This window comes from Anomaloglossus baeobatrachus, chromosome 1 (genome assembly GCF_048569485.1).
Source record: "Anomaloglossus baeobatrachus isolate aAnoBae1 chromosome 1, aAnoBae1.hap1, whole genome shotgun sequence".
Lineage (NCBI taxonomy): Eukaryota > Metazoa > Chordata > Amphibia > Anura > Aromobatidae > Anomaloglossus > Anomaloglossus baeobatrachus.
Genome location: NC_134353.1, coordinates 631960095 through 631987681, shown reverse-complemented (window position 1 = coordinate 631987681; position 27587 = coordinate 631960095). Strand labels below are relative to the sequence as shown.

Genomic DNA, 27587 nt, shown 5'->3' with positions numbered 1-27587 from the left:
TCCCCCAGCATCAGCCTCTCTTCTTCCAGCCTCCCCCAGCATCAGCCTCTCTCCTTCCAGCCTCCCCCAGCATCAGCCTCCCTCTCCCAGACTTCCCCAGGATCAGCCTCTCTCCTCCAAGCCTCCGTCCTCCCAGCCTTCCCCAGCATCAGGGGGAAGGGGGGGGGGGGAGAGTACAGTACTCACCTCCGTGACAGCCGTGTCAGTTCGGGGAATGCACGGGGGGAGGGAGGGGGCGGGGCCAGAGCTAGCGTGCATTGCGTGAGGGGGGCGGGGCGTGGCCGAATTGCCAATGCCTGCAGGGTGCCGGGGCGAGAGGCCAATCTGTGGGGGGTCGGAGCCTGGGCGAGCGGCTGGCCAATCCGTGTGGGGGGCGCAGCCATGGCGAGCCCAGCGGCCAATCAGCTTTGTGTCACCGTAAGGACACAATTTTGGAGCATGACAGACAGACAGACAGACAGACAGACACAGACAGACAGAATAAGGCAATTATATATATAGATGTGCAGAAATATTGATAGCGTTATGCGCCATGATAGTAAAGAGTTCAGGAAATACTTCTAGTTGCTATTAAGCATGCACCGGACATAAATGAAATGTTGGCAACAAGGAGGGCGAAAGGCCAGACCAGCATACAGGGGCGGATGAAGAATGCAAGACCCAACCCAAATAGTCCCCAATGCACACGCCAGTCAAACAAGCAGTGCATTTGTGGAACTTGGATTAAAGACTTTTCAGCAATCAAGCATACAAGCTGTCAACTAAAGGTATGATTGCATTCAGCATTCTAGCGCCTGTATGGCAGTGGCTTTACTTGATACAGTATATGAAAATTCTGATGTTTGGTTTCCTTTAATGCATGCTGCATGTTAAAGCATCATCCATTCAACATTCGTCAGTTATTGCCATTGGAAGTTGCTAGCTCCAATGTTTATCTTTAGTCACCAACCATATTTTGCTTGGTTGCGCCAAATCTTTTCTTATGATGCTGAAGGTATGTGGATAAGGGTTAACCTGAAAATACAATCTCTTCACTTGAATCAAAATTTTACAACATACTCTTCACCGAAAAATTATCTAGATCTAACAATAACTTACCGAGAGGATATGCTGTGCCCAGATAAAGATGAACCTAAATACATATCAAATTTGGTCAGTTTTTCTATGTTACACAATTGTAGTATAGTAGAATACATATGGCTCTATAGCTTGTCAGTAATATGTTATATTTCATAGCACACTACATCTGCTCTTCAAAGAGAATCTGCATTGCTGAATATTGCTTGCTGTGGAAAGCATGTTAAATAACATTGGAAGCTTAGCACATATATGTATATTTTATGGGAAAGATTAATATCTTGGCATGTATAAATCTAAATGTATACTGTTACTGATATTCCTATTTTGTATAAGTGATCAACAAATAATGGTCAATCACTAAGTAGAATTGCCCACTGGGATAAAGAGGTATGTTTATGCTGGGAAGAAAGTCTAAAATCCCTCAAACACATTAGACTAATGTTGGCCAAACTTGCCCATATAGACAATTTTAGACGACAGCATGTGCATGTGTATGATGGTGGCCGTTGACAATTGATCGTAGTGAAAGATTTCAATTGGGCATGACTGATTTCAAACTGCTGATTGTGTTGTTCTCACAGATATATGCCATCTCCAAACATGTCTAGTGCCTGGCAACAGCTTTCTCATTTAAAACACAGGTGCGCTCATGTATGGGAAAGCTGGCCAAGATAGCCATAGCCTGAATAATTGGCTGAAGCCTTGTTCGGGAGACAGTCATTTAACAGAAGTGCCAGCTTAAGGCCCCCTTCACACATCCATTTCTCCGATACGTGTTACGTCCGTTTTCACATATTCCGGAGACACTGACATACGTAGACCCATTAAAATCAATGGGTCTACACGTGTGTGTTTTCACATGAACCGTGTGTCCGTGTGGAGCATGCGTGTGTCCGTGTGTTCCACACGTAAACTTGACAGGGTGTCACACGGTCCGCACGGATATGATCCGTGTGACATCAGTGTGACACGTACCGGAGAAAACCACATTTCTGTGAAATAAAATTAATGCTGCTGTTACTTGCTTCCGACCCCCGCTCATTATGCTCATCGCATATTCACTGCACCGAGGACCGGAAGCAGCAGTGCGGAGGCAGCAGGGCCGGAAACCGCAGAGAGTGGAAGACATCAGCACCACGGACAGCAATGCCAGGGACAGGTGAGCATAAAGTTCCTGTTCTTCGTGTATTATCATGGATAGCACACGGTTAACACGCACATGACAAAATCACTGCACACGGAGGGCCATACACACCTTACACGTCCGTGGAAAACGTGTGTGGTTTTTCACAGACGATTGAAAGAGGCCTAAGGCTAAAGGCCGCTTTACACGCTGCGAAATCGCTAGCGATGTTGCTAGCGATCGCACCCGCCTCCATCGTTTGTGCGTCACGGGCAAATCGCTGTCCGTGGCGAACAATATCGCCAGTACGCGTCACCCATACTTACCTTCCTAACGACGTTGCTGTGGCCGCTGAACAACCTCTTTTTTAAGGGGGAGGTTCGTGCGGCGTCACAGCGACGTCACACAGCGAGCCACCGTAAGAAGCGGAGGGGCGGAGAGCAGCCGCATGAAGGTCACTCCCACCTCATTGCCGGAGGACTCAGGAACGCTGTTGTTCGTCATTCCCGGGGTGTCACACGTAGCGATGTGTGCTGCCTCAGGAACGACGAACAACCTGCATCCAAAATGAGCAACGATATTTGGGAAAGGAACAATGTGTCAACAACCAACGATTTTTGCCGTTTTTCGGATCGTTAGCGGTCTTTTGCAGGTGTCACACGCAACGACGTCGCTAACGAGGTTGGATGTGCGTCATGAATTCCGTGACCCAAGCGATATCTCGTTAGTGATGTCGTTGCGTGTAAAGCGGCCTTAAGTTCCCACATTACGTACTTGATGCTGCAGACTTTCTGCACAAATTCGCTATATTAGGCTATTCTTGCTTTTTAACGTGTTTGTTAGACTGTGTGCCCATGATGAGTTTTTCAGGTTGTGCATTTCGGCTGTGTCAACAATGCAGCGTCTTACAGTTCCAGCAAAATCGATGGGATTTCTAAAAATCTCATGCCCACTGTGCTTCTTTTCTATTTATCGTAAAGTGAACTGTGGTGTGTATTTGAAAACTGCAACATGTCAATTTCTTTTGCAGGTATGCTGAATTTTATGTGCAGATTTTCCCCATAGACTTGCAATAGATGCAGAAAGAAAACACAAGAAAAAAGCGCACGTGGTTTCAGTGTGTTTCTGGTGCTGAAACACATAAAAACACAATCTAATCCGCACAAAAGTACCACATATTTTGGATTATAAAATGCACTTTTACTTCCAAAAATTTCTGAGGAAAGTGAGGGGTGCCTCTTATAAGCCTAATGTAGCTTACAGGGGGGGGTGGAGAATTGTCATAGGAGGCAGGGGCAATGCTGCGGGCTGTTCTGCGGGTGGTACTGGTGCTCGCAGCGGCTGGTGAGGCAGGGGCCATCCTGAAAATGTTGCCTGTGCGGGCTTCAAATATTGGTGACCGGAGTTGACACATGCGCAGATAGAGCTCTCAAGATCTCATCAGTGCACATGCTGCCTCAAGCTCATTGATCTCCCAGCAGTGGACTTAAGGAAAATGTTGCCTGGAGGTGGCGCGTGTGCAGATGAGATCTCGGCTCGTCATTGACGACTCACCAACTCCGGTGCCAGTTCTTTTAAGCCCGCACTGCCGACAGCTTCTGGATGTTCATACATACCTCAAAGTGCCAGCAGCGAGCATCTGGGACACCCGCCGCACCGCCTGCAATATAGCTCTACTCCACCACTACCCCTGCCTCCCATGACTCCGCCCCACCCCCACTGCCGAAACCCCCCTCCCGCTTCCCGGTAAGACAATACTAGATTATATAGCAAACTGGACTAATTCATCAGCAAATGCATGTAAAGTATTAAAGTGCCAAAGTGCAACTAAAAAAATACAGTGGAACCTCGGTTTACGAGTAACTTGGTGTGAGAGCATTTCGCTATACGAGCAAAGCTTGCTGTAAATTTGTAACTTGGTTTACGAGCAATGCTTTGCTGTACGAGCAAATACTCACCGCATACACTTCCAGTTCCGTACTTTCACCGCGCTCTGACCTGCTCTTGCAGTCCGCACAAACATGCACAAACACACACACATATTATGCTCACCTATCCTCCGCTCCCTCGATGGCCTCTTCCCTGGTTCTTCCAGTACGCAGGTATGTGGATCCGGTAAGAATCGCAGTCGATGCAAGTACTGCCGCTGTCAGTGCTTCCAAATGGCAGCGCGCTGACCAATCAGACGCAAGCTGCTCATGCCAATGACAACAGCTGCTGAAGCACTGACAGCGGCAGCCGCTGCATCGGTCGCGATGGTTACCGGATCCTCATGCCTGCGGACTGCAAGAAACAGGGAAGAGGCCGCCGAGGGACCGGAGGATAGGTGAGCATAATGTGTGTGAGTGTGTGGAATGGGACAATAGGGGACCAGGATGGGACATTGCTAAAAGTTGTGGAACGAATTTTCTGAGTTTCAATTATTTCCTATGGCAAATTTTGCTGTGATATACGAGTGACTTGGTTTACGAGCACACTCACAGAACAAATTGTTCTCGTAAACCAAAGTTCCACTGTACAGTTATCTACACTGGAGACAGATTAGGTCCTAAGTTAAAAGAAAGAAAAATAAAGACCTAACATCAGGCCCATGCAAGTTGAAAAAAGGCCACGATAGGGCACAATGGCAGTGTACCGAATGGTGGGGGTCCTCCCACCACTCGGCACGCTGCCATTGTGCCCCATCATGGCCCTTTTACCTCCACCAATTAGGTATGCGCAACCTTACCTGGTAACTGTCATAGACATATTGTATTGGACCTATCTAGTGATAAAGTTCAACCTGTATGGGCCTGATATGAGGTCCACCATTAAACTTAGGAAATAATCTGTCTCTGACGTGGACAACTGTATTTTTTAGTTGCACTTTAAGGGCTCATGCGCACGGTGCGGGTTTTTTGCGTTTCTGCAGCGTTTTAGGCTGCAGCGTCTCATTGTCAAAATTCATGCGTTCTGCTTCCCCAGCAAAGTCTATGAGAATCAAATGCAAAATCCGTGCGCACGATGCTTTTTTAAAACAGCGTTTTGATTGTCAAAAATTTGACAAAATCTCTGCTTTTAAAAAAGCAGCATGTCAATTCTTTTGTCTGTTTTGGCAGCGTTCTACACCCATTGAAATCAATGAGTTGTAGAAAAACGCTACCAAAATGTTAAACAGTGCGTTTGCACTGCATTTTTGTTGCGATCTGCATGTTTTTTCGACATAACAAACGTAGGTCTTTCGGTCTCTCTCTCTCTCTCTCTCTGTCGTTCTCTCCCTCCCACCCACTCTCTCATACTCACCGATCCACGATCACCGGCGCGGCGCTGCACGGCGTTCACACTGTGGCGGCTTCTACTCTTTTGAAAATGCCGGCTGCTCATTATTCCATCTCGTATTCCCTGCTTCCCCTGGCCACCGGCGCATATGATTGGTTTCAGTAAGACACACCCCCACGCTGAGTGACAGCTGTCTAACTGCAACCAAACACAGCCGCCGGTAGGCGTTCCAATGTCATGCAGTAAAAAAAATAATAAATAATTAAAAAAAACAAACAAACAACGTGCAGTCCCCCCAATTTGGATACCAGCCAGGGTAAAGCCACAAGGCTGAAGGCTGGTATTCTCAGTATGGGGAGCTCCACGTTACGGGTAGCCCCCCAGCCTAACAATATCAGCCAGCACCCGCCTGGAATTGCCGCATGCATTAGATGCGACAGTCCCGGGACTCTACCCGGCTCATCCTGAATTGCCCTGGTACGATGGCAATCAGGGTAATAAGGAGTTAATGGCAGCAGCCCATAGCTGCCACTAAGTCCTAGGTTAATCATGGCAGACGTCTCCCCGATATAACTTCCATGATTAACCTGTAAGATAAAGAAAATAAATACACATCCAAAAAATCCTTTATTTGGAATGAAAGACAAAAAACACCCTCTTTCACCACTTTATTAATCTCCAAATACCCCTCCAGGTCCGACATAATCCACATGAGGTCCCATGACGCTTTCAGCAATGCTACATGAAGCTGACAGCGAGCGGCCACAGACCACGACCGCTCTCTGTCAGCTCCACGCAACAACTGAAGTGAGCAGCACGATCACCGATGAAGTCACTCAGGTTACCTGAGTGACGGCACCGCTGATCGCGTGGCTCACTTCAGTCTCTCAGGGGATTTGTGCTCACAGGTGAGTCCTTCACATGTGACCGCAAATCAGGCTGCGACACAGAGAGAGAGAGACGCGCAATATCAGTGAAATCGGGTGAAGCTCAGACGTTACTGTTGCGGACTCCGGTGTCCTGGCACTGACCTCGGAGGTTCATCTGAGTTCATGACAGCACACAGAGACAGAGCTGCGGGATGACAATTAAGTCGGGTGAAGTTCATCCGAGTTTATTCTCATCGCCCGACTCTGTCTGTCTGCTGTCAGCGGGCATGTAGCAGAGCTGAATTGCCGGGGGACCACACGGACAAAAATGCATCTAAAATGCATGTAAAATGCATGCAAAATGCATCCAAAATACTTGTGTTTTGGATGCATTCTTTTTGTCAACACGCAGCGTCAAGTCTGCCAGAGGGTGAATTTATTTCTGCACTGATCAGGACGCAACGTGCGCACATAGCCTAATACTTATCATGCATTTGCTGATAAATTAGTCCACTTTTGCTGGATATTTACAAATTGGGTTTATCTACTGAGATACAGGAATATGATATTGACGCCTATGATATTGATATGTGTGGCATTGTTTACATTCTGAATGGTAATATATATATGATCCTTTGCAGTTACATCAATTTACTGCTTCAAATCCTTATTTTCTTTTTTCTTTGCTCATATATTGTCTGTTTTAATATTGATGCGAATAAAGTTTGTTTAATTTTCCACACTAATACTCCTTGTCCTCCTCCTTTTCCTCCATTTACCACCACACCTGATCCCCTTTTGCAGGGTATACTTTATTCCCAAAGAACATTTTCCCCTCCATTGCTGTCCTTCTCCATGCTACACAAGCAGCCAGTCAATTTGCTTCATCTTAGCATCCCAATGAATGAGTCTACCTCTGATTGTAGTTTACATTTCATTTACAGAACACAGTTGGAAGAATTTATCAATAATGGCATTTCATATACCAGTCTTTAACCTAGAGCCCACCGAAGTATAACTTATTAAGAGGTGCACGTTATTTTTTGGGATTTCCATGTGGTACAAAGTGAGATATATGAGAGCACATTTTAGCTGCAATGTATGGCAGTTTTACTGTTATATATTACATTCAATCTGTTTTGCTGCACTGGGCCACGTTCTATTTTGATAAAGGTGGTGTCACACACAGCGACAACGACGTCGCTGCTACGTCACCATTTTCTGTGACGTTGCAGCGACGTCCCGTCGCTGTCGCTGTGTGTGACATCCAGCAACGAGCTGGCCCCTGCTGTGAGGTCGCCGCTCGTTGCTGAATGTCCAGCTTCATTTTTTGGTTGTCGCTCTCCCGCTGTGACGCACAGATTGCTGTGTGTGACAGCGAGAGAGCAACGAAATGAAGCGAGCAGGGAGCAGGAGCCGGCATCTGGCAGCTGCGGTAAGCTGTAACCAAGGTAAACATCGGGTAACCAAGGTGGTTACCCGATATTTACCTTCGTTACCAGCCTCCGCCGCTCTTGCTGCCAGTGCCGGCTCCTGCCCTCTGCACATGTAGCTGCAGTACACATCGTGTAATTAACCCGATGTGTACTGTAGCTAGGAGAGCAAGGAGCCAGCGCTAAGCAGTGTGCGCGGCTCCCTGCTCTCTGCACTGTGACATGTAGCTGCAGTACACATCGGGTTAATTAACCCGATGTGTACTGTAGCTAGGAGAGCAAGGAGCCAGCGCTCAGTGTGCGTGGCTCCCTGCTCTCTGCACATGTTGCAGCACAGCGACGCGTTTCGTTATGATCGCTGCTTCGGCTGCTGTGTTTGACAGCTAAGCAGCGATCATAACAGCGACTTACAAGGTCACCGCTACGTCACAGAAAATGGTGACGTAACAGTGACGTCGTTGTCGCTGTCGTTTAGTGTGACCCCAGCTTAAGACCCACAACAAATTTTCTTTTTTTCATAAAAGAGTCAGGACCAGCACAAAAAAGTCGCAACATTTTGCATCTTTTTGTGCCACGAAACTGGCGTAGAGTACATAATAATTTTTCCCCAGTATGTCTAGACATTGACAAATTAGTGCCAAATTAGACTGTATATTAGTTCGAAAGTATGGAGGTGAATACTGTTAAAACTCATAAAAAAGCTTGATGGGTCCCAGGTTCCAGGAAACACCCACTGATGTTACTTTATGGTCTAAAAAAGCACCAAGCTGTTTTTCACTAAATATTTATGATAATCTTACTTGAACTCATTGGCGTGGTCCTTTCTTGTACTCGACTGGATGTTGCAGATTGCTTAAAATAATAATTTACATTAGTTTATTTTTGCATATATTCAGTTTAAATATAAAAATACTCGCTACATTATTTGCTGTAATAAAATACTTGTGACAAATACTATTTAAAATGACTTTAAAAGCACTGAAAAGACAGATGCATGATATACCTTTTATTTATTCTGTAGATTTTTAATGTGTGCTCAAATATAAGGAAGTAAGTGAGCTAGTTGTGCCCATGCTTTTGGCCTTCTTTTGGGATAAAATCAGATTCCATTAGATGCAAAAGGAGAGAACTAAATCTGGGGTTTCCTTTTAAATCTTCAAAATAAACTTGATTCAGATTAATCCCCTGAGGGAAAATTTTAGAACAATGAGGCGGATGTCCATATTTGTCTTTCTAGGCATGCACAAAAGTGTGTACGACCAGAGCTGTGTACATGCCTAAACAGAAGGCACACTGCTAACGTCATGTGTAGGGTTAAAATAGTAATTTCATGCTTTTATGAATTCACTGTGGGGTGTAATTATCAAAATTATGTCAATTTTGGAGGTTTTCTGTTCTTCTGGCACCTCAGGAACTATTCCAGCAAAATCTGAGCACTAAAAGTCAAATATTCCTTTCAAAAGAAAGTAGACAGTTTCTGGCCGCATCTTGGGTGTTGCCCATTTAAGAGACCTTGTCTAACAAATTATGTAATCCATTTTCTCCTACTACCCCTTGTGGAAATGTAAACTTAGTGTTAAATAAAAAAAATGTTTATATCAGATAATTTTTTAGTAATCTTTAAACAGACAAAGATAAACAAAATTGACAATTCCCCATACTCCTCCCTACTGGTCATACATCACTTACCTAAATATACAATTAGTACATCTGTTTTTGCTTTTTTTTTAGTTAGCCATTAAAAAGGTATCAGAACTACAAAATTTTAATTTTGTTTCTCTCACTCAGAGCAATCAATCCTTTCTCAACTGGCTAACACGGTACCAAAACCTTTTACTTTTTGCTGCTTCCAAAACGCTGTATTAGGCTGAGACCACACTTTGCAGTTGAATTCTGCAGCGTGTAAGTCACTGCGTGTGCGTCTCAAAACGCAGCTGAAAAAGCTGCGTTCTGAGACGCATTCGGCAGAACGCAAAGTGCGGACATTCCTGGTGAGAATTCATGCGTTCTGGATGCTTTCTCTGCCATAGACAGAGTCGGAAAAGCATCCAGAACGCACATTTTTCACAGAACGCACCCACTCGGCTCTGCAGCATCCCCATAGACTTGCAGCAGAGCAGAGTGGGATTGCACTGTCACTGTCATGGCTGGCTGCGGACAGTGCCGCGTGATCAGAATGAACTCGGATGAACTTCACCCGACTTCATTGTGATCGCGCGGCTCTGTGCGTGTGCCGTGGCTTGATTTGCGGTCACACGTGAAAGACTCCCCTGTGATCGCAAATCCCCTGAGTGACTGCAGTGAGCCACGCGATCAGCTGTGCTTTCACTCAGGTTACTCGCGGCCACAACTGCAGTCCTCCACCGGAGAGCGGTGGCCGCAAGTAACCTCAGTGACAGCACAGCTGATCGCACGACTCACTTCAGTTGCTGCATGGAGCTCACAGGAGCAGCGGTGTTCTACTGCCGCTCCTGTCAGCTTCCGATGTAGCAGAGCTTGAAGCGTCGGGGGACCTTTCCTGGATTAGGTCGGACCTAGAGGTGTTTTTGAGAGGTTAATAAAGTGGTGAAAGAGGGGTTTTTTTGTCTTTCATTACAAATAAATGATTTTTTGGATGTGTGTGTTTATTTACTTTAACTTACAGGTTCATCATGGAAGGTATCTCGGGGAGACGCCTGCCATGATTAACCTAGGACTTAGTGGCAGCTATGGGCTGCTGCCATTAACTCCTTATTAACCCGTTTGCCACCGCACCAGGGCAATTCGGGATGAGCTGGTAAAGTCCCGGGACTGTCGCATCTAATGCATGCGGCAATTCCGGGCGGCTGCTGGCTGATATTGTTAGGCTGGGGAGCTCCCCATAACGTGGAGCTTCCCATCATGAGAATACCAGCCTTCAGCAGTGTAGCTTTACCCTGGCTGGTATACAAATGGGGGGGGACCGCACGTAGTTTTTTTTTTACTGCTCGATATAGACATGCCCACCGGCGGCTGTGATTGGTTGCAGTGAGACAGCTGTCACTCAGCGTGGGCGTGTGTCTGACTGCAACCAATCATAGGCACCGGTGGGCGGAGAAAGCAGGGAATACGTGATGGATTATTGAGCGGCCGGCATTTTCAAAAGAGAAGAAGCCGCCACAGTGAGAACGCCGTGCAGCGCAGCGCCGGTGATCGTGGATCGGGGAGTATGAGAGAGGGGGTGAGAGGGAGAGACAGACATGGACGAGAGACAGACATGGACAGAGAGAGAGATAGAGAGAGAGAGAGAGACCGACCGACAGAGAGAGAATAGAGACTGAGAGGGAGAGACCGACAGACAGGCCGACCGACAGAGAGAGAAAGACAAAAGAACTGCCTTTGTTATGTTAAAAAAAACGTGGATCGCAATAATAATGCAATGCAAGCGCACTGCTTCACATTTTGACAGAGATTTTCTACAACTCATTGATTTCAATGGATGTAGAACGCAGCCAAAATGGAAAAACAATTGACATGCTGCTTCTTTGAACGCATGTTTTTTGCCACAAAATATGCAAATTAAATGCTGCGTTTGGAAACGCAAAGTACGGACTAGAAATACCCATTTTCCATAGACTTTGCTAGAAAATCAAAACGCATGCCTTTTGGCACGAAAACGCTGCAGTTCAAAACGGACCTGAAAAGCAGCTGAAAAGCAGGTGGAAACGCAAAGTGCGGTCTTAGCCTTAGGGCTCATTCACACGTAACTGCTGAATATTCTGCAGCGATTTGACAGCACATGTGCGCGTCAAATCACTGCAGAAACACTGCATAATGGATGCAGTTTTCTGTACAAAAAAGCCGATTTCATAGACAGAGTGGGAGCAGCATCCAAAGCGCACAAATTAATTGACATGCTCATTTTATGAACGCACGGATTTGGGTAAAAATTTTAGCACCCAAATCGCTACGTTCATAAAAGCATCGTGCGCACATCTCATGCACAATCTTCATAGATTGTGCAGGGGACGCAGGATGGATGCATTTACGCTGCAGTGCTATACGCAGCGTAAATGCATGCAATTACGCAACGTGCGCACAAGCCCTTACAAAGTACAAGCATAGTGGACGGGATTTATAGAAATCCCATGCCCACTGTGCTTCTTTTTTCCATAGAGTAAAGCAACCTGCGACGTGGCTTTCCGAAACGCAGCATGTTAATTTATACTTGCGGAAAGGTGAGCGTTCTGTTTTTTTTTTCTTGCATGTAAAAAACATCTGACAAGTGAATAAGGCCTTAGGTAAATTCCCTAGCAGCAGAGATGGAGGAGTTTTATCGCAATCTATGTCTCTTCTGGCTGTATTACTAATGACAGAAAATAAAGATAGAGGCCACTGAATTAGGGGCAGGCATCTAACCGGTTAATGTATGTGTGTATTAAGTAATCTAACATGCCAGCAGATGGAAAACTTGTGTACATGAAATAAATGGATAGCTTGAAACCGCTCAACTGCCTTGGGACATTTTGAGGGGTTAATTAAAAGGTATGATTGGCCAGAACAATATGTAAGTGTTCAGTAGCTTGAATAACACATTGTTGTTTTGTTTTTTTTCATTTTTTAATTAAATGTTAGATATCCTTTAATCGAAACGTGTAATAACCAAAACAATAATTTTCCTTCTCTGCCTTGCTTGTTCCAAGGTACCAGGATGCAGAGGACTACACATTTATGTCAGGGTACAGTGTGACGGAGTACAGGAGTTCCTTTCCCATACTGCTGGATCACAGGTGGTTGGCAAATATGGAGAGAATTTTTTTTTAACCTTCCTGCAAACTGACGTACATAAAAAAAAAACTACAAAAAATATGGGTATAAGTATAAATTTATTGGTAAAAATACAGACAAGACCCAGAAAACGTGTTTAAAATAGAGAGAACACTAGAGGATGACAAACAGCAGGAGAATATGCAAGGAATAAGGCGGGCTTTGCACACTACGACATCGCAGGTGCGATGTCGGTGGGGTCAAATTGAAAATGACGCACATCCGGCATCGCATGCGACATCGCAGTGTGTAAAGCCTAGATGATACGATTAACGAGCGCAAAAGCGTCGTAATCGTATCATCGGTGCAGCATCGGTGTAATCCATAATTACGCTGACGCGACGGTCCGATGTTGTTCCTCGCTCCTGCGGCAGCACACATCGCTGTGTGTGAAGTCGCAGGAGCGAGGAACATCTCCTACCGGCGACACCGCGGCTTCCGTAGGTTATGCGGAAGGAAGAAGGTGTGCGGGATGTTTACATCCTGCTCATCTACGCCCCTCCACTCCTATTGGCCGCCTGCCGTGTGACGTCGCAGTGACGCCGCACGACCCGCCCCCTTAATAGGAGGCGGGTCGCCGGCCAGAGCGACGGTCGCAGGGCAGGTGAGTGCATGTGAAGCGGGCGTAGCGATAATTTTCGCTACGCCAGCTTTCACAAGATATTGTACCTGCGACGGGGGCGGGGTCTATTGCGTGCGACATCGCAGCATCGGCTTGCGATGTCGCAACGTGCAAAGCCCGCCTAAGGCTATGAGCACACGCTGCAGATTAGGTGCAGAAATTTTGTACACCAAAAAAATGCACCTTGTAGCTGAAAAACGTACCAAAAAAATATATACTTTTTTTGGTGCGTTTTTGTGCCATGCGGTTTTTCTGGAAAATCAATCGCTGTAAAGGCTATAAAACGCAGGAAAAACACACACCAACAATTAGCATGCCGTTACTTTTTTCTGCACCTAAAACTGCAAAGAAAAAGAAGTAATAGCGCACAGCATTTCATAATTCTCATAGACTTTGCTGCGATAAGGATAGACATGCAGATTTGGGCAACAAACTGCACCAAAAAAATGCAGCAAAAATGCAGCAAAAACTCAATGTGTGCACAAGGCCTAAGATGTAATGTATATAAATATAATAAAAGTGATAGTAATGGATAGATAAGGCAGAAGGTAGCTGTGACGTTGCACCTTGCAACATAGGGGGTTACTCGCTCAGCATGAGGGCTTCAGGTAGACACAGGAGGCACAGTTTCTTAAGATCACAGCCTGCTTTATTCAACTCCATAAAGCACCGCGCTGGTACGGATATCACATGGCATGTACAGGCAGGAAAACAGGTACATTCCCAAACCTCAGCCCTTCAGATTATGTTCAGTCCATAAGTCCCTGCAGAGCCTTCTCAGATGCTGTTTCCTTACCTCCACCCACAAACACACCCGGCTACTTCATCCAGCACAGGAAACTCAGAGCAGGGCCATGGGTGTGTCCAGAGGCCTGACTTTCATTCCTGGGACCACACCCCGAGGTGGAGATATGGTGAACAGCCGTCCCACCTATCTCATTAGCTGTCCACAACAGAGCCGGCCCAGGTAACACACCTTAACCCTCTCAGCACAGTACCAGTGATTATATCACATATCCTCCCCCTCTGCCCAAAGCCGGGGGGTTTTGGCACCTTGACATAGCGGACAAGAGCACCCGCTCTGTCCGCCCCGGACTACAGCACTTGATGTACCGTCCGCCACAGTCACCGGACCCTCCCCAGCGAACTCTCTCATACGCCCCCTGGTCAGTCCCAGCTCTCCAAGGCTGCCACCCACGGTCAGTGTAGGAGGGAGTCTCTCTCCCAGTCGATACTACCGTTCCGTCCAACCCTGAGCTATCCCGACCACTAGAGGGGTCACTATCGAGGGGTCTCAGCGGTGAACTGCCAGAAGAGGCGCCATATCCAAGCCCTCCGTAGGGTCTGTGTATAAATCTATCATGGGCTCTTCTACCCGGGCATCGCCGTCTGTTTCTCGGATTGTGCACTCTCTTGTCAACGACATTGGCTAACGACACATCGCTACTTTCGTTCAGTCCTCTGGATTGTGTCTCACAGGCCTGAGACAGTTCAGAGTCTGTGCTATAGCTCAATGAATACCTGGGTCCTCTATGACCCTGGCTCCTTTTACCATTGGACTTGCTTTTGCCCTCTGAAGCAACACGTTCATAGAGCGGGCCACCTTTCTCTTCGGGGCCATAGCCCCTATATGGTCGCCATCCCACACCAACGTGGCGAAGTTGGTTTGCAATCCTCCGTCTTTCTCGATTCAATTGTTTTAACTCTTCCAGGTATCCCAAACGGTATTCTAGGAGGGCTCGTATATCTTCAACACACCCAGTTGTGCCCACAATGGCACATGGAACCATACCGACTTCACAGGGCCTCCTGGCTTCGTTATGAATATCAATTCTTAATGTCGTCACACCGGTCTTATCAACCATCTCCTGCATGGCTCTTCCATGTCGTCCAATAAGTTTCAAGACCATCTCTCTGGGCACTTGCATGATCTCTTCCACAAACTCCAACAACCGTCGAGCTGTCTTCACCGCTTCTGCAGTTGTCCCATAGATACAAAATGTTCCACTGTCTTTATCTAAATGCACAGCTGTGACACCTGGAACCTTCCTGGCTTGCTTAATATTATTTCTTAGTGCTCTCAATGCCAGTCCAATTAATGCTTTCTTCACAACCACCACTTCTTGAAAGCCTGCGGTCAGCTGCGCCAAGCGTCTGGTGTCTTCATCCTTCTTTGCAGTGATGATCCACTTCGTACGAAGACACCGTAGGTGCATGTCACTCAGGATTGCCACTCGCTTCTTTGTGACATCACTGAAAGAGCACACCACCAACTGATTAGTCTCTGCGGCAAAGTACACTTTACAGGCCCCTACTGCCTTCTGGAATCTCTCATGCACCTTCTCACTGGCACAGGCTTCTCTTAAGTCTTCCGGCACGTCTATCCGGCACTTGAAGACTGGTCTGCTTCCTTCACTGTCAAGGACACCAGACTGTTCCTGAGGTCTCTTGCCTTCCTCCATATTCTCCACCAAAGGCTTCACATGTTGAGTTACACACGCCTCGGGTTCCGCCCCGGCCTCAGAGCCTTCGGGTTTCAGGCTCTTAGCTGAGCCAATCTTCTTGTCTGCGAATTTGGTCTTACCCACTGAGTCAGTCAGGCTCTCAGCTTCTGATGAGACCTCACGTCCAGACTTCACCTCTTCCTCAGAGGCTCTTTCCACTTTTACAGCACCAGCTGTGTCTTGGGACTTCACTGCATTCCCTCCACCTTCCACTTGGGTCTCTGCAGTGTCACCCTCTGCCTTCTCTTGGGAGTTTACAGCATCGCCTTCTACCAGGGTGTTACGCCCTTCAGCACGGCACTCTGTTCTTCTTAGAACCTTGGCACTATTTTCAACATATATCACTTCAACACTGGGTGGCTTACCGGTCTGCTCACCAGGACCTTTGTGGATTTGTACTCCACCAATACTGTCCAGGATTCCATCTCCTGTATTACTCTGTTGGATTTCATCTCCTACAGTGCCTTCATCCGACAGACCACCAGCTTCATGCTTGGAAATTATAGGAGACACCGCCATTACTTCTTTGGTCAGTTCCTTCCCTGCAATTTTACCCTGCTGATTTTTGTCGTGACAATATGTCAGTTCAGTCTTTGATTCCTCTTTCTTTTGTAGGATATCACTGTCTGACTCTATCGTAGCAGTTGCTACTGGCAACGTGTTTTCATTACCCAGGTATTTCACTTTCTCTGCACCCTCAGGCGACATACACTGTGCCACCTCTCGGCGCTTATTACGTCTTCGGCGTCGGGAGGAAGTTTTCCCCTTCTCACACTTCTGTACCTCACTGTACTTGCTTGTCACCTTTCTGGAGTCAGTGTCTTTACTGGAGTCATCGTCACTCCCCCTGGTGTCCTGGACTAACACGTCCCCACTTAACCAGATGTCAGCCCCCTTTTCTGGAGCTACTATAACTGTAGTGGTCACACTGTCACTTCCTTTTGGAGACGTCATGGTCACCCCTAACTCTTGACAGTCCTTATGTGGAGGTACCATCTCCTCATTGCACCCCAATATCCCACAGGGAATCTGTATAACCTCATACGGAAAAGAGGCTTTCTTAGGCGAGGGCCGACTCATTCCTGTGCAATTGGTCCCGGTCTCTGTCTTCCATAAATCCTGAAAGAGCTCAAAGTCCCGTCCTATGATAACCGGATATAATAGATCTGGCGCTACACCCACATCAGGGCGTCCCAAACGTTTGGCCGTTTGAATCATCACCCTGGCCAGAGGATATACTTTAGTGGTCCCATGCACACAACTTCCTTCTATCGTCCTACCCACCATCACATGGAGATCAGGCAAGGGTCTAACTAAGGTCAACCGGCTCCCCGGGTCTAACAGACCAGACACACGTAGCCCATTCAAGTCCACGGAGCACTTCTGTGGCCTCATACTGGATGGATAGCCTATACCGCAGGTAGGACATATGTAAGGCGAACCCCATTGCCCCTTGCTATAGTCCACCTGTTTGGCTTGTAAATGCTCCACCCCCTTGTGGGTCACCACCGCTTTCTGAGGCTCCGCCCCCTGTTGGGCAACCACCCCTTTTTGGGACTCCGCCCCCTTTTGGGCAACCACCCCTTTTGGGACTCCGCCCCCTTTTGGGCAACCACCCCTTTTTGGGACTCCACCCCCTTTTGGGCAATTACCCCTTTTTGGGACTCCACCCCCTTTTGGGCAACCACCCCTTTTTGGGACTCCGCCCCCTTTTGGGGTTTCCATGCAATGTCCTTAGCCCCCAGTTCACACCGTTCGCCCTTATCTCCCTGGGCACCCAGTGTCCATACCGGCCCCCGAAGGGAACGCTCAAACTGGTCCATGGCTGCCACATCGCTGCACACTGACAGCTCCTGCTGTCCCTGTACCAGGAACTGGTACAGCTCCTCCATAACGTCTGCATGACCCATTCCCTCTTTTCGGCTTTCAGCCCCCACTGCTGTCACTGGACCTCCTGGCACATGCTGTTGGTGTTGCTGGCTCCGCAGCAGCTGTTTCAGGAGCCCCTCCATGCTGCAACGAGAAGAGGAACAGGAGGGGCGCTCCAATGGGTAATACCCGGTGGGCAAAGACAGGGAGGGTTAGAGAACCACTAACCTTTCCGGGTTGTACCGCCCGTACAACCAGGATCTCCAGCTTGTGGTGTAGCACTGCTCACCAAGCAGGGCCCCGCAATTCCGGGCTGGCCTGGAACCTCCAGTCGCTGGACTCTCGCCACTGCAGCAAGGAACCCCCGCCACCTGCTGATTCGCCGCCAGGTGCTTGAGAGCGCTGTCACTGTTCGTGGACCCGCCGATCCACAGCTGTGTATATCCACCACGTGCTCCTGGGAACGCTGCCCGCTATCTAGCATCATATGTGACGTTGCACCTTGCAACATAGGGGGTTACTCGCTCAGCATGAGGGCTTCAGGTAGACACAGGAGGCACAGTTTCTTAAGATCACAGCCTGCTTTATTCAACTCCATAAAGCACCGCGCTGGTACGGATATCACATGGCATGTACAGGCAGGAAAACAGGTACATTCCCAAACCTCAGCCCTTCAGATTATGTTCAGTCCATAAGTCCCTGCAGAGCCTTCTCAGATGCTGTTTCCTTACCTCCACCCACAAACACACCCGGCTACTTCATCCAGCACAGGAAACTCAGAGCAGGGCCATGGGTGTGTCCAGAGGCCTGACTTTCATTCCTGGGACCACACCCCGAGGTGGAGATATGGTGAACAGCCGTCCCACCTATCTCATTAGCTGTCCACAACAGAGCCGGCCCAGGTAACACACCTTAACCCTCTCAGCACAGTACCAGTGATTATATCACATAGCAGATTGACAATATTAAAGACAATATGACAAAAAAATGTAGCAAAAATAAATAACAAGAGTGATGATGAATGAAGCTGCATACATGACAACGGGTATGGTCGAGTCATTCTTGAAGACTTTACATAAACCCCCCACCATTACCTTATCTATATATATAATTGCCTTATTCTGTCTGTCTGTCTGTCTGTCTGTCATGCTTCAAAATTGTGTCCTTCCGGTGACATTGTGTCCTTACGGTGACACAAAGCTGATTGGCCGCTGGGCTCGCCATGGCCCCACCCCCCCACACGGATTGGCCTCTCGCCCCGGCTCTCTGCAGGCCCCGCCCCCCTCACGCAAAGCACGCTCGCTCTGGCCCAACTGACACGTAGCTCCGACTCCCAGGTGAGTACACACACACACATCTCATCACACTCACTCTCACACACACCTCACACATCACATCCACACACTCACAACATCCTGGGATATCGCTTGCTTCTACACCGGCTCCGTCAGGATCCCAGCAGCGCCAGACATAACCTTGCGATGCTGGGATCTTGACGGAGCCCGTGAACGCTGGTAACCATTATACACATCGGGTAACTAAGGTCCCTTAGTTACCCGATGTGTATCATAGTTACCAGTGTACACCGGCTCACACTCACTCTCACACACACATCACATCGCATCCACATACTCACAGCATCCGGAGATATCGCTTGCTTCTCGGCCTCGATACTGTGCTGTGAGCTTCCAGGACCTGCCGGAGGATCACATGGCCAGAAGCATGTGATATCTCCGGATGTTGTGAGTATGAGCGCGTATGTGCAATATCGTCAATGTGTGTGTACGTGAGTGTATGCGATCGGGTGTGTGTGAGTGTATGCGATCGGATCTGTGAGTGTCGGCAGAGGAGCACGGCGTGCTGGAGGAGGCTGGGAGGAGAGAGGCTGATCCTGGGGAAGGCTGGGATGGGGAGGCTGATGCTGGAGACGGAGAGGCTGATGCTGGAGACAGAGAGGCTGATGCTGGGGACAGAGAGGCTGATGCTGGGGACAGAGAGGCTGATGCTGGGGACAGAGAGGCTGATGCTGGGGACAGAGAGGCTGATGCTGGGGACAGAGAGGCTGATGCTGGGGACAGAGAGGCTGATGCTAGGGACAGAGAGGCTGATGCTAGGGACAGAGAGGCTGATGCTGGAGACAGAGAGGCTGATGCTGGGGACAGAGAGGCTGATGCTGGAGACAGAGAGGCTGATGCTGGAGACAGAGAGGCTGATGCTGGAGACAGAGAGGCTGATGCTGGGGACAGAGAGGCTGATGCTGGGGACAGAGAGGCTGATGCTGGGGACAGAGAGGCTGATGCTGGGGACAGAGAGGCTGATGCTGGGGACAGAGAGGCTGATGCTAGGGACAGAGAGGCTGATGCTAGGGACAGAGAGGCTGATGCTGGAGACAGAGAGGCTGATGCTGGGGACAGAGAGGCTGATGCTGGAGACAGAGAGGCTGATGCTGGAGACAGAGAGGCTGATGCTGGGGACAGAGAGGCTGATGCTGGGGACAGAGAGGCTGATGCTGGGGACAGAGAGGCTGATGCTGGAGACAGAGAGGCTGATGCTGGGGACAGAGAGGCTGATGCTGGGGACAGAGAGGCTGATGCTGGAGACAGAGAGGCTGATGCTGGAGACAGAGAGGCTGATGCTGGGGACAGAGAGGCTGATGCTGGGGACAGAGAGGCTGATGCTGGAGACAGAGAGGCTGATGCTGGGGACAGAAAGGCTGATGCTGGGATGAGAGAGGCTGATGCTGGGGACAGAGAGGCTGATGCTGGAGACAGAGAGGCTGATGCTGGGGACAGAGAGGCTGATGCTGGGGACAGAGAGGCTGATGCTGGGGACAGAGAGGCTGATGCTGGGGACAGAGAGGCTGATGCTGGGGACAGAGAGGCTGATGCTGGGAGGAGAGAGGCTGATGCTGGAGACAGAGAGGCTGATGCTGGAGACAGAGAGGCTGATGCTGGAGACAGAGAGGCTGATGCTGGAGACAGAGAGGCTGATGCTGGAGACAGAGAGGCTGATGCTGGGGACAGAGAGGCTGATGCTGGGGACAGAGAGGCTGATGCTGGGGACAGAGAGGCTGATGCTGGGGACAGAGAGGCTGATGCTGGGGACAGAGAGGCTGATGCTGGCGCAGCATGGCGGATGGAGCACATTTGGGAGTGCGCAGCATGGCGGATGGAGCACGTTTGGGAGTGCGCAGCATGGCGGATGGAGCACGTTTGGGAGTGCGCAGCATGGCGGATGGAGCACGTTTGGGAGTGCGCAGCATGGCGGATGGAGCACGTTTAGGAGTGCGCAGCATGGAGGATGGAGCACGTTTGGGAGTGCGCAGCATGGCGGATGGACCACGTTTGGGAGTGCGCAGCATGGCGGCTGGAGCACGTTTGGGAGTGCGCAGCATGGCGGATGGAGCACGTTTGGGAGTGCGCAGCATGGGAGATGGAGCACGATGGGGGGTGCGCAGCATAGGGGATGGAGCACGATGGGGAGTGCGCTGCATGGGGGATGGAGCACGATGGGGAGTGCGGAGTATGGCGGATGGAGCACGTTTGGGAGTGCGCAGCATGGCGGATGGAGCACGTTTGGGAGTGCGCAGCATGGCGGATGGAGCACGTTTGGGAGTGCGCAGGATGAGAGATGGAGCACGATGGGGGGTGCGCAGCATGGGGGATGGAGCACGATGGGGAGTGCGCTGCATGGGGGATGGAGCACGATGGGAAGTGCACACCTCCCCCCAACACACACACACACACACACGCGCGCGCGCACTGCACAACACACCACACACACACACTGGGAACCACAAACAACTGCCCTACACAGACACCCACACACACAGACAACGCTGCACACACAAATATACGCACATACCGCACAACACACACATTGCACAAAACATACCTCCCCCCAAAACATACCACACACACACAAACCGCGCAACACACACACAACGCTACAGACACACAGCGCTCCACAAACAACGCAACACACAAACAACACCCCTCTCACCCCCCATCACACCCAGACAACATCCAGAACATGTACAGCGCCCTACACAAACACTTGGTAACTACACACAACAACATCTATATATATATATATATATATATATATATATATATATAACAAAAATCATACATGAACTACACAATACGTAAATTCTAGAATACCCAATGCGTAGAATCGGGCCACCTTCTAGTCTAAAATAAACAGACTGCACACCAATATGGATTTTATTGGCCACAGCAGCCTTTTATTATAACAAAACAACATAAATAACAGAAATCCACTCAACAGAACCGGAGGGTGGTCCTCGAAGCCCCAAAACCTGCCGACGGGTATTCTACCCAAACTGTAGCCAGACTGATGTTTTACCTCCAGCCGCTCAAGCACCGGCTCGGAGGCACCAGTTAACCAACAACCTGGCCTCATCTGAACACATGTCCCCAACCCGCGGCCCACCAGGCCTACCACGGGATTCCTCTACCCGCCGGCATATAAAGAGTGCATATAAGGGGTCCAGAACCTGACAAGTTCCCCCCCACCGTTCCGCCACAAACCCCAAATTCCAACTTCGAGGACCCTCCTCCCCTTCGCCACCAGCATAAATGTTTTGCAAACCTCAAACATTTATGTCCCTCCACAACTTTAGAGCGACCTCAATGCCTTCTTGTATTGACACACACCATATGTCCAAACCCACTGCATTTAGGTGGACTCCGTCCCGTCTCCAAAATTCGCCATCCCCCGACTCCAAATCCGGATGACGGACCGCCACTGCCCCGTTTCTGGCCATAAAGCGACCCACGGCTCTATTTACCTTAACGCGCGCCTTATTTATCCTATCTACGGACCTTGCATCTCGCCAGACCTTCCTTGGGACAATATCCGACCACACTGTTGTTACCTTTGGGTACATTGCCCATAACCGCAAGAGATCAAATTTAATATCTTTTATCAGCTCCCGAAAAGGCCTTTTTCCCAGATCGTTGCCCCCGATATGCAACACTAGCACATCAGGGGCCCGATCCAGCCTTGCAAAAAAATTAAATTCAGGTAGGAACTGTTTCCATGCCATGCCACAGTTACCAATCCAGCATCCTAGTATAGCATCCTCCCTAGAGAAATGTAATTGCCTACCGCTCGGACGAACTGCAGCCCGCAATGCCGCCCAGAAGACAAAAGAATGCCCCATGATCCACACTAGGAGAGGGCCAGCACCTGAGGGAACAACAAAAGAAAAAACTAAGAAGAAACCGGACACTGAAACATAAAGTAAAAACATTTTCACATTTCACAACCTGTCAATTCGCACATATGACTTGAATCTTCCAGATTCCCACCTTCCAATCCTTTTTACCACTTCATCACTGAGCCCTCTCCTGGCTGCTTCAGTGGCTGCCCCTATTCTGAATGAATGGCTGCCAAAATCCGCTGATGAGAAACCAACCTGCTCCAAACAGCGTTTGAAAATAGATATAAATTGAAATCGAGACAATGAGGAACCATCCGCATGTACCAACAACGGAATGTTAGCCCCACCATCTACTGAACCGAATTTCCTTAAACAACGGACCGGACAGATCGCCGATCCGGGGACTCCAAGCACCACCACTCTGCAACCTTTTCCTAACTGATCAGTTTTAGAAGAACGGATTAATATTTCAATCCTGTCTTCATAAAGATCGACACTATCCCTCGATAGACCATCCCTTTTAAATCTGGAGGTGCACACCAGCTCCCCTAACCGCAAAGCTGCAAAGAATGCCAAGGAAAAAGCTAACTTAAAGAGACGCTTCTCCCAAATAGAAGTACAAACCCTATCCACTTGCCTCCCCAAACTCAACAGCAAGTCGTAAGAAATTGGTCTTCTCTTATCTTCCACTTTCCAACCTCTCCTCCATCCTTTTAGCGCTTGCACGACTAAAAAGGATTTTGTTACATCCTTAAGGCCCCTAACCTTGAAGCCAAAGGCTAAACCAGCTAAAAAACAATTAACTTTTGGAACCGACCAACCAGCTTCCCAATAATGGCCTACTAGCATTAACAACCGACCATCGTCCTCCATGTCGCCCCCTACAGATAACTTCCAATCCTCCCAAACCTTCCAAGCCTGTGAGTAGGCTGACCAGGTACCACCTGATAATGATCTGGAAATCAGCTTCCTTGGCGCTCGAATGGCAGAACCCACAACTCCATTGGACAAGTCAGACCTTTGGCTTCTGCTGCAGGTGCCAATCTCTGAAAAAGCGCCGTCTGTGAACAAGAAATTGAATCAGCGATAAGATTATGTGCCCCCGCTTCAAATTCCGCCACCAACCAAGAATTTAAAGACAAACACAAAAGAACCAGTTTTTGCAACACCTTAACTACCGGGGGGGACGCCGCTGACAATGAATTAATTGCTGACACCACTTTTTCATTGCTGCCACAGAACTTCAGTTTTTTATTCCTGAACCTGTCACCCCAAAGTGTCAACGCCACTACCAGGGGGAACAGTTCGATCAATGTCGCATTTTGCAACAAACCCGCGGACCTCCACTCCATTGGCCACTTGCCATAAATCCAGCTGCCATGACAGTATGCTCCAAAACCCTCAGCCCCCACCGTGCTTATGAATAGGCCTGCCACACTCAGTTTTTCCACAGGGTCCATCCACAACGTCTTTCCATTGTAAACTTTCAGAAAATCAGCCCACACCTGCAAGTCCTCCCTAAGTTCCTTTTTCAACCTAATGAAATGATGAGGAGCTTTTACCCCACCTGTTGCCATTGCCAGCCTTCGGCAAAAGGCCCTGCCCATGGGCATGATGCGGCAGGCGAAATTTAACTTCCCAAGTAGCGACTGAAGTTCTCTCAACGTTATCTTTCGTAACTGCCTGGCTCTCTTCACCTCCACCAAAAGCTCTGCCACTTTTTGCTCTGGTAGTCGACACTCTATAGCTACTGTATCAATGACAATGCCTAAAAAGCTCAATACCATAGTCGGCCCTTCGGTCTTATCTGCTGCCAATGGAATGCCAAACCTCCGAGCTACCGTTTCCATGGTATGCAGTAGCAGGGAGCATTCGAAAGAATCAGCCGGGCCTATACACAAGAAATCATCTAGATAATGTATAAAAGATTTCACACCCGAGACCTCCTTTACAACCCACTCCACGAATGTACTAAAAGCCCCAAAATAGGCACAAGACAGAGAACAGCCCATTGGCAGACAGCGGTCAATGAAAAAACCTCCGTTCCAAAAACACCCTAATAAATGCAGACAATCTGGGTGAATCGGCAATAATCGGAACGCCGCTTCAACATCCGTTTTTGCCAACAAAGCTCCTTTTCCAAATGTTCTCACCCATTCGATAGCCGAGTCAAACGACGTGTAAATAACTGAACACAGGTCCGGATCAATCCCGTCATTCACAGATGCTCCCCTGGGAAATGACAGGTGATGGATAAGCCGAAATTTGTTCTACTCCTTTTTTGGAACCACGCCCAGCGGTGAAACCCTTAGGTTCCTTAGGGGAGCCACAGAGAAAGGCCCGTCCATGCGACCTAAAGCAACCTCTTTCATTAATTTCTCAGATACAACTTCCGGAAATCTTAACGCCGATTTTAAATTTTTTGTACAAAAACTAAACTCCCTATCAACAAACGGAATCCTGAAACCATGCTTAAAACCGTCTTCCAACAAGAACGCCGCCGCCCGATCAGGGTATCTATTTAGAAAATGCTGCATCTCTGCCAGCCTCACCGGTGTCACTCCTTTTTTCGGCATTATCTCCCCCTTTTTGCTTTCCTCCTCGGAAGCATTTGGATGTGCTATGACTCCCATTGCACACAGAGCATTCGTGTTTGAATTTACACTTGCCCCCAAACTTGCATGCCCCCTCATTAAATAGGAAGCACAATCCTTTCTGCTGGGCAACTGTGTGCCCAGCCTGGACAGGGCCGCCTCCGCTCCCTGGAAAGGACTGTCCACCGAAACCAGACCTATTGGGTGCAGAAACCTTCATCCAAAGGCTGATATCTTTATGATCCCAACGAATGTTGGGACGTACCGCCTTGCGTTGATGAAATTGTTCGTCATACCTAAGCCATCCCTGACCCCCGTACACCCTGTAGGCTTCGCCAATAGCATCCATGTAGCAAAAAAGTCCGGAACAATTATCCGGTGCTTTTTCCCCTATCACGCTGGCTAGTATGGCGAATGCCTGCAGCCAGTTAGAAAAAGTCCGCGGAATTAAACGGTACCTCCTCTTTTCTTCGTCCTCTTTCTTTCCTTCATCCTTCCTAGCCCGGTCTAAATTAAAACGTTCTAATGGCAAAAGGGAAAAAATATCTACGTACTCATTACGCCATATCTTTTCCCGCACTTCTTGTTTAAGGTGGGCCCCCAGCGGCCCCTCAAAGCAGACGTACACCTCCCCCTTTGCTGAATCATCTAGCCGTACCACGTCGTCGTTTTCCTTTTCTCCCTGACTAACCGAAGGGGGTTGACTATGCGCTCCGACACCAATCGCACTCCCGGCTGGAACCCCGACTTCCGGTAAAGGATTGGCCACTGCACCAGACAACACGCCAAGCCCCCCAGCCGATACTGCACCTACGCTCGAGCTACCCGTCCATGCCACCGCCGGTGATATCCCCCCTTGGACTCCCACCGAACCTAAAATAACCGCTAGCGTGCGCAACCCCTGTGCTAACATATCTACCCCTGACTGCCCCCCCCTGATGGCCCCTCAGCACCACTAAGTAAAGGGGAGGGTAATATGTGGTTAAGAGAAAAATTAGAAGGGTTCTCACCTGGCTGCCTGGGTGCTGTGAGCCCAGCAGCCGAAGATCCTGGTTCCTGACGCCTTCCTGCATCATCCGATTCGACTCTAGCAGAGCCCCCACGGCCTTGAGGGAGGAGGCTCGCTGCGAGTGAATCGCTTTCGACGTGGTCATGTAGTCTTGCCAGCTCCTGCTGGCCGGGTGGCATATCTAGTAATGGCAGGCCCTGCACCTGCTGGCCGGGAGGTAATCCGTGGGGTTGCAGGCCCAGCACCTGCTGGCCGGGAGGTAATCCATAAGGTGGCAGGCCCAGCACCTGCTGGCCGGGAGGTAATCCATAAGGTGGCAGGCCCAGCACCTGCTGGCCGGGAGGGATCGCCTGAACAGGAAAGCCCAGCATCTGTTGGCAGGATGTTGACATTGGCTGTGGGAGGGCCAGCCCCGGCTGGCCGGAAGTTGTCATCATTGGGGGGCGTGGCTGCGTCTGCTGGCTGGAGACAGACAACGCTGAGGACCAATCCCTTGCAGGGGGGGCATGATCTGTTCTCGTCCCTGGAGGGAGGAGGGGCTGCCGACTGCTGCCTGCTCCGTGACCCACGCTGAGAGACCCCGGCCTGTGATCTCCGTGCTCCCTCTCCTCTGCGCCGGGCGGGCGATGCAGGCTCCTGAGCCCCTGCCGACGCCGTTCTTGTCTCCTCCTGCGTTGTCCTAGATGGGAGGGAGGCCGACACCTCCCTCTGCTGCAGGCCCCGCCGTGAAGCAGGATTCCTCCCAGGACGGGACCGGCGCGAGGCGGCGGGCCTGGCGGCACCCTGACCTGAAGGGTCCCCTGAGGGGCTCCTTATTCGGCGCCGGACCCGAGGGATAGCTTCTGGGCTTAGGCGCGCCGGAGGCCTGGTCCTCCGCGACCGGTGTGGTTCGGGGGATGGTTGAGCTGGAGCATCCCCGGCCCCTTGCAGCAGGCTGTTCACTGAAGCCTGGAGCCAGTCTGATCCCATCAGGCCGGCAGCGGTTCTAAGCTGTTGAAGAATGGCATCCACAGACTCCATTTTCTGGGGCAGGTAAGCTGGCACACAAGGACATGTAGATTGTACCGTTTTCTGTGCCAAAATGGATGACCCCACTAACTGACCACCCCTTATAAACCCCTTAATTGTTCCCGCCCCCACTAACTACGCCCATAATGCACAATTCAAACTTCCTCTATTTCTGCCCCATCTAAGTATCTTTAACCCCTGCCTAACCCCCGTCACTTAAAAAACCCCCTCTCTTATTCCCGACC

The 27587-nt window shown here is 49.3% G+C and overlaps 1 protein-coding gene across 1 annotated transcript; it reads right to left on the bottom strand.

Annotated features, from left to right (window-relative positions):
* Positions 1–22830: 22830 nt before the first annotated feature.
* LOC142303417 (uncharacterized) lies at positions 22831–26768 on the bottom strand. Its single transcript, XM_075344748.1, has 2 exons — positions 26336–26768; positions 22831–23792 (listed from the first exon to the last, which is right to left on the bottom strand). The coding sequence occupies exons 1-2, from the start codon at positions 26766–26768 to the stop codon at positions 22831–22833; spliced, it is 1395 nt and encodes a 464-aa protein (XP_075200863.1).
* Between the last annotated feature and the right edge of the window lie 819 nt (positions 26769–27587).

Bases quoted from the DNA above. Each gene is read 5' to 3' on its own strand.
- LOC142303417 (XM_075344748.1), bottom strand. From the start codon at position 26,768: ATGACAACTTCCGGCCAGCCGGGGCTGGCCCTCCCACAGCCAATGTCA. The intron at 23,793-26,335 runs GTGAGAACCCTT...TCTTGTTCACAG, and splicing joins CACAGCACCCAGGCAGCCAG to ACGGCGCTTTTTCAGAGATT.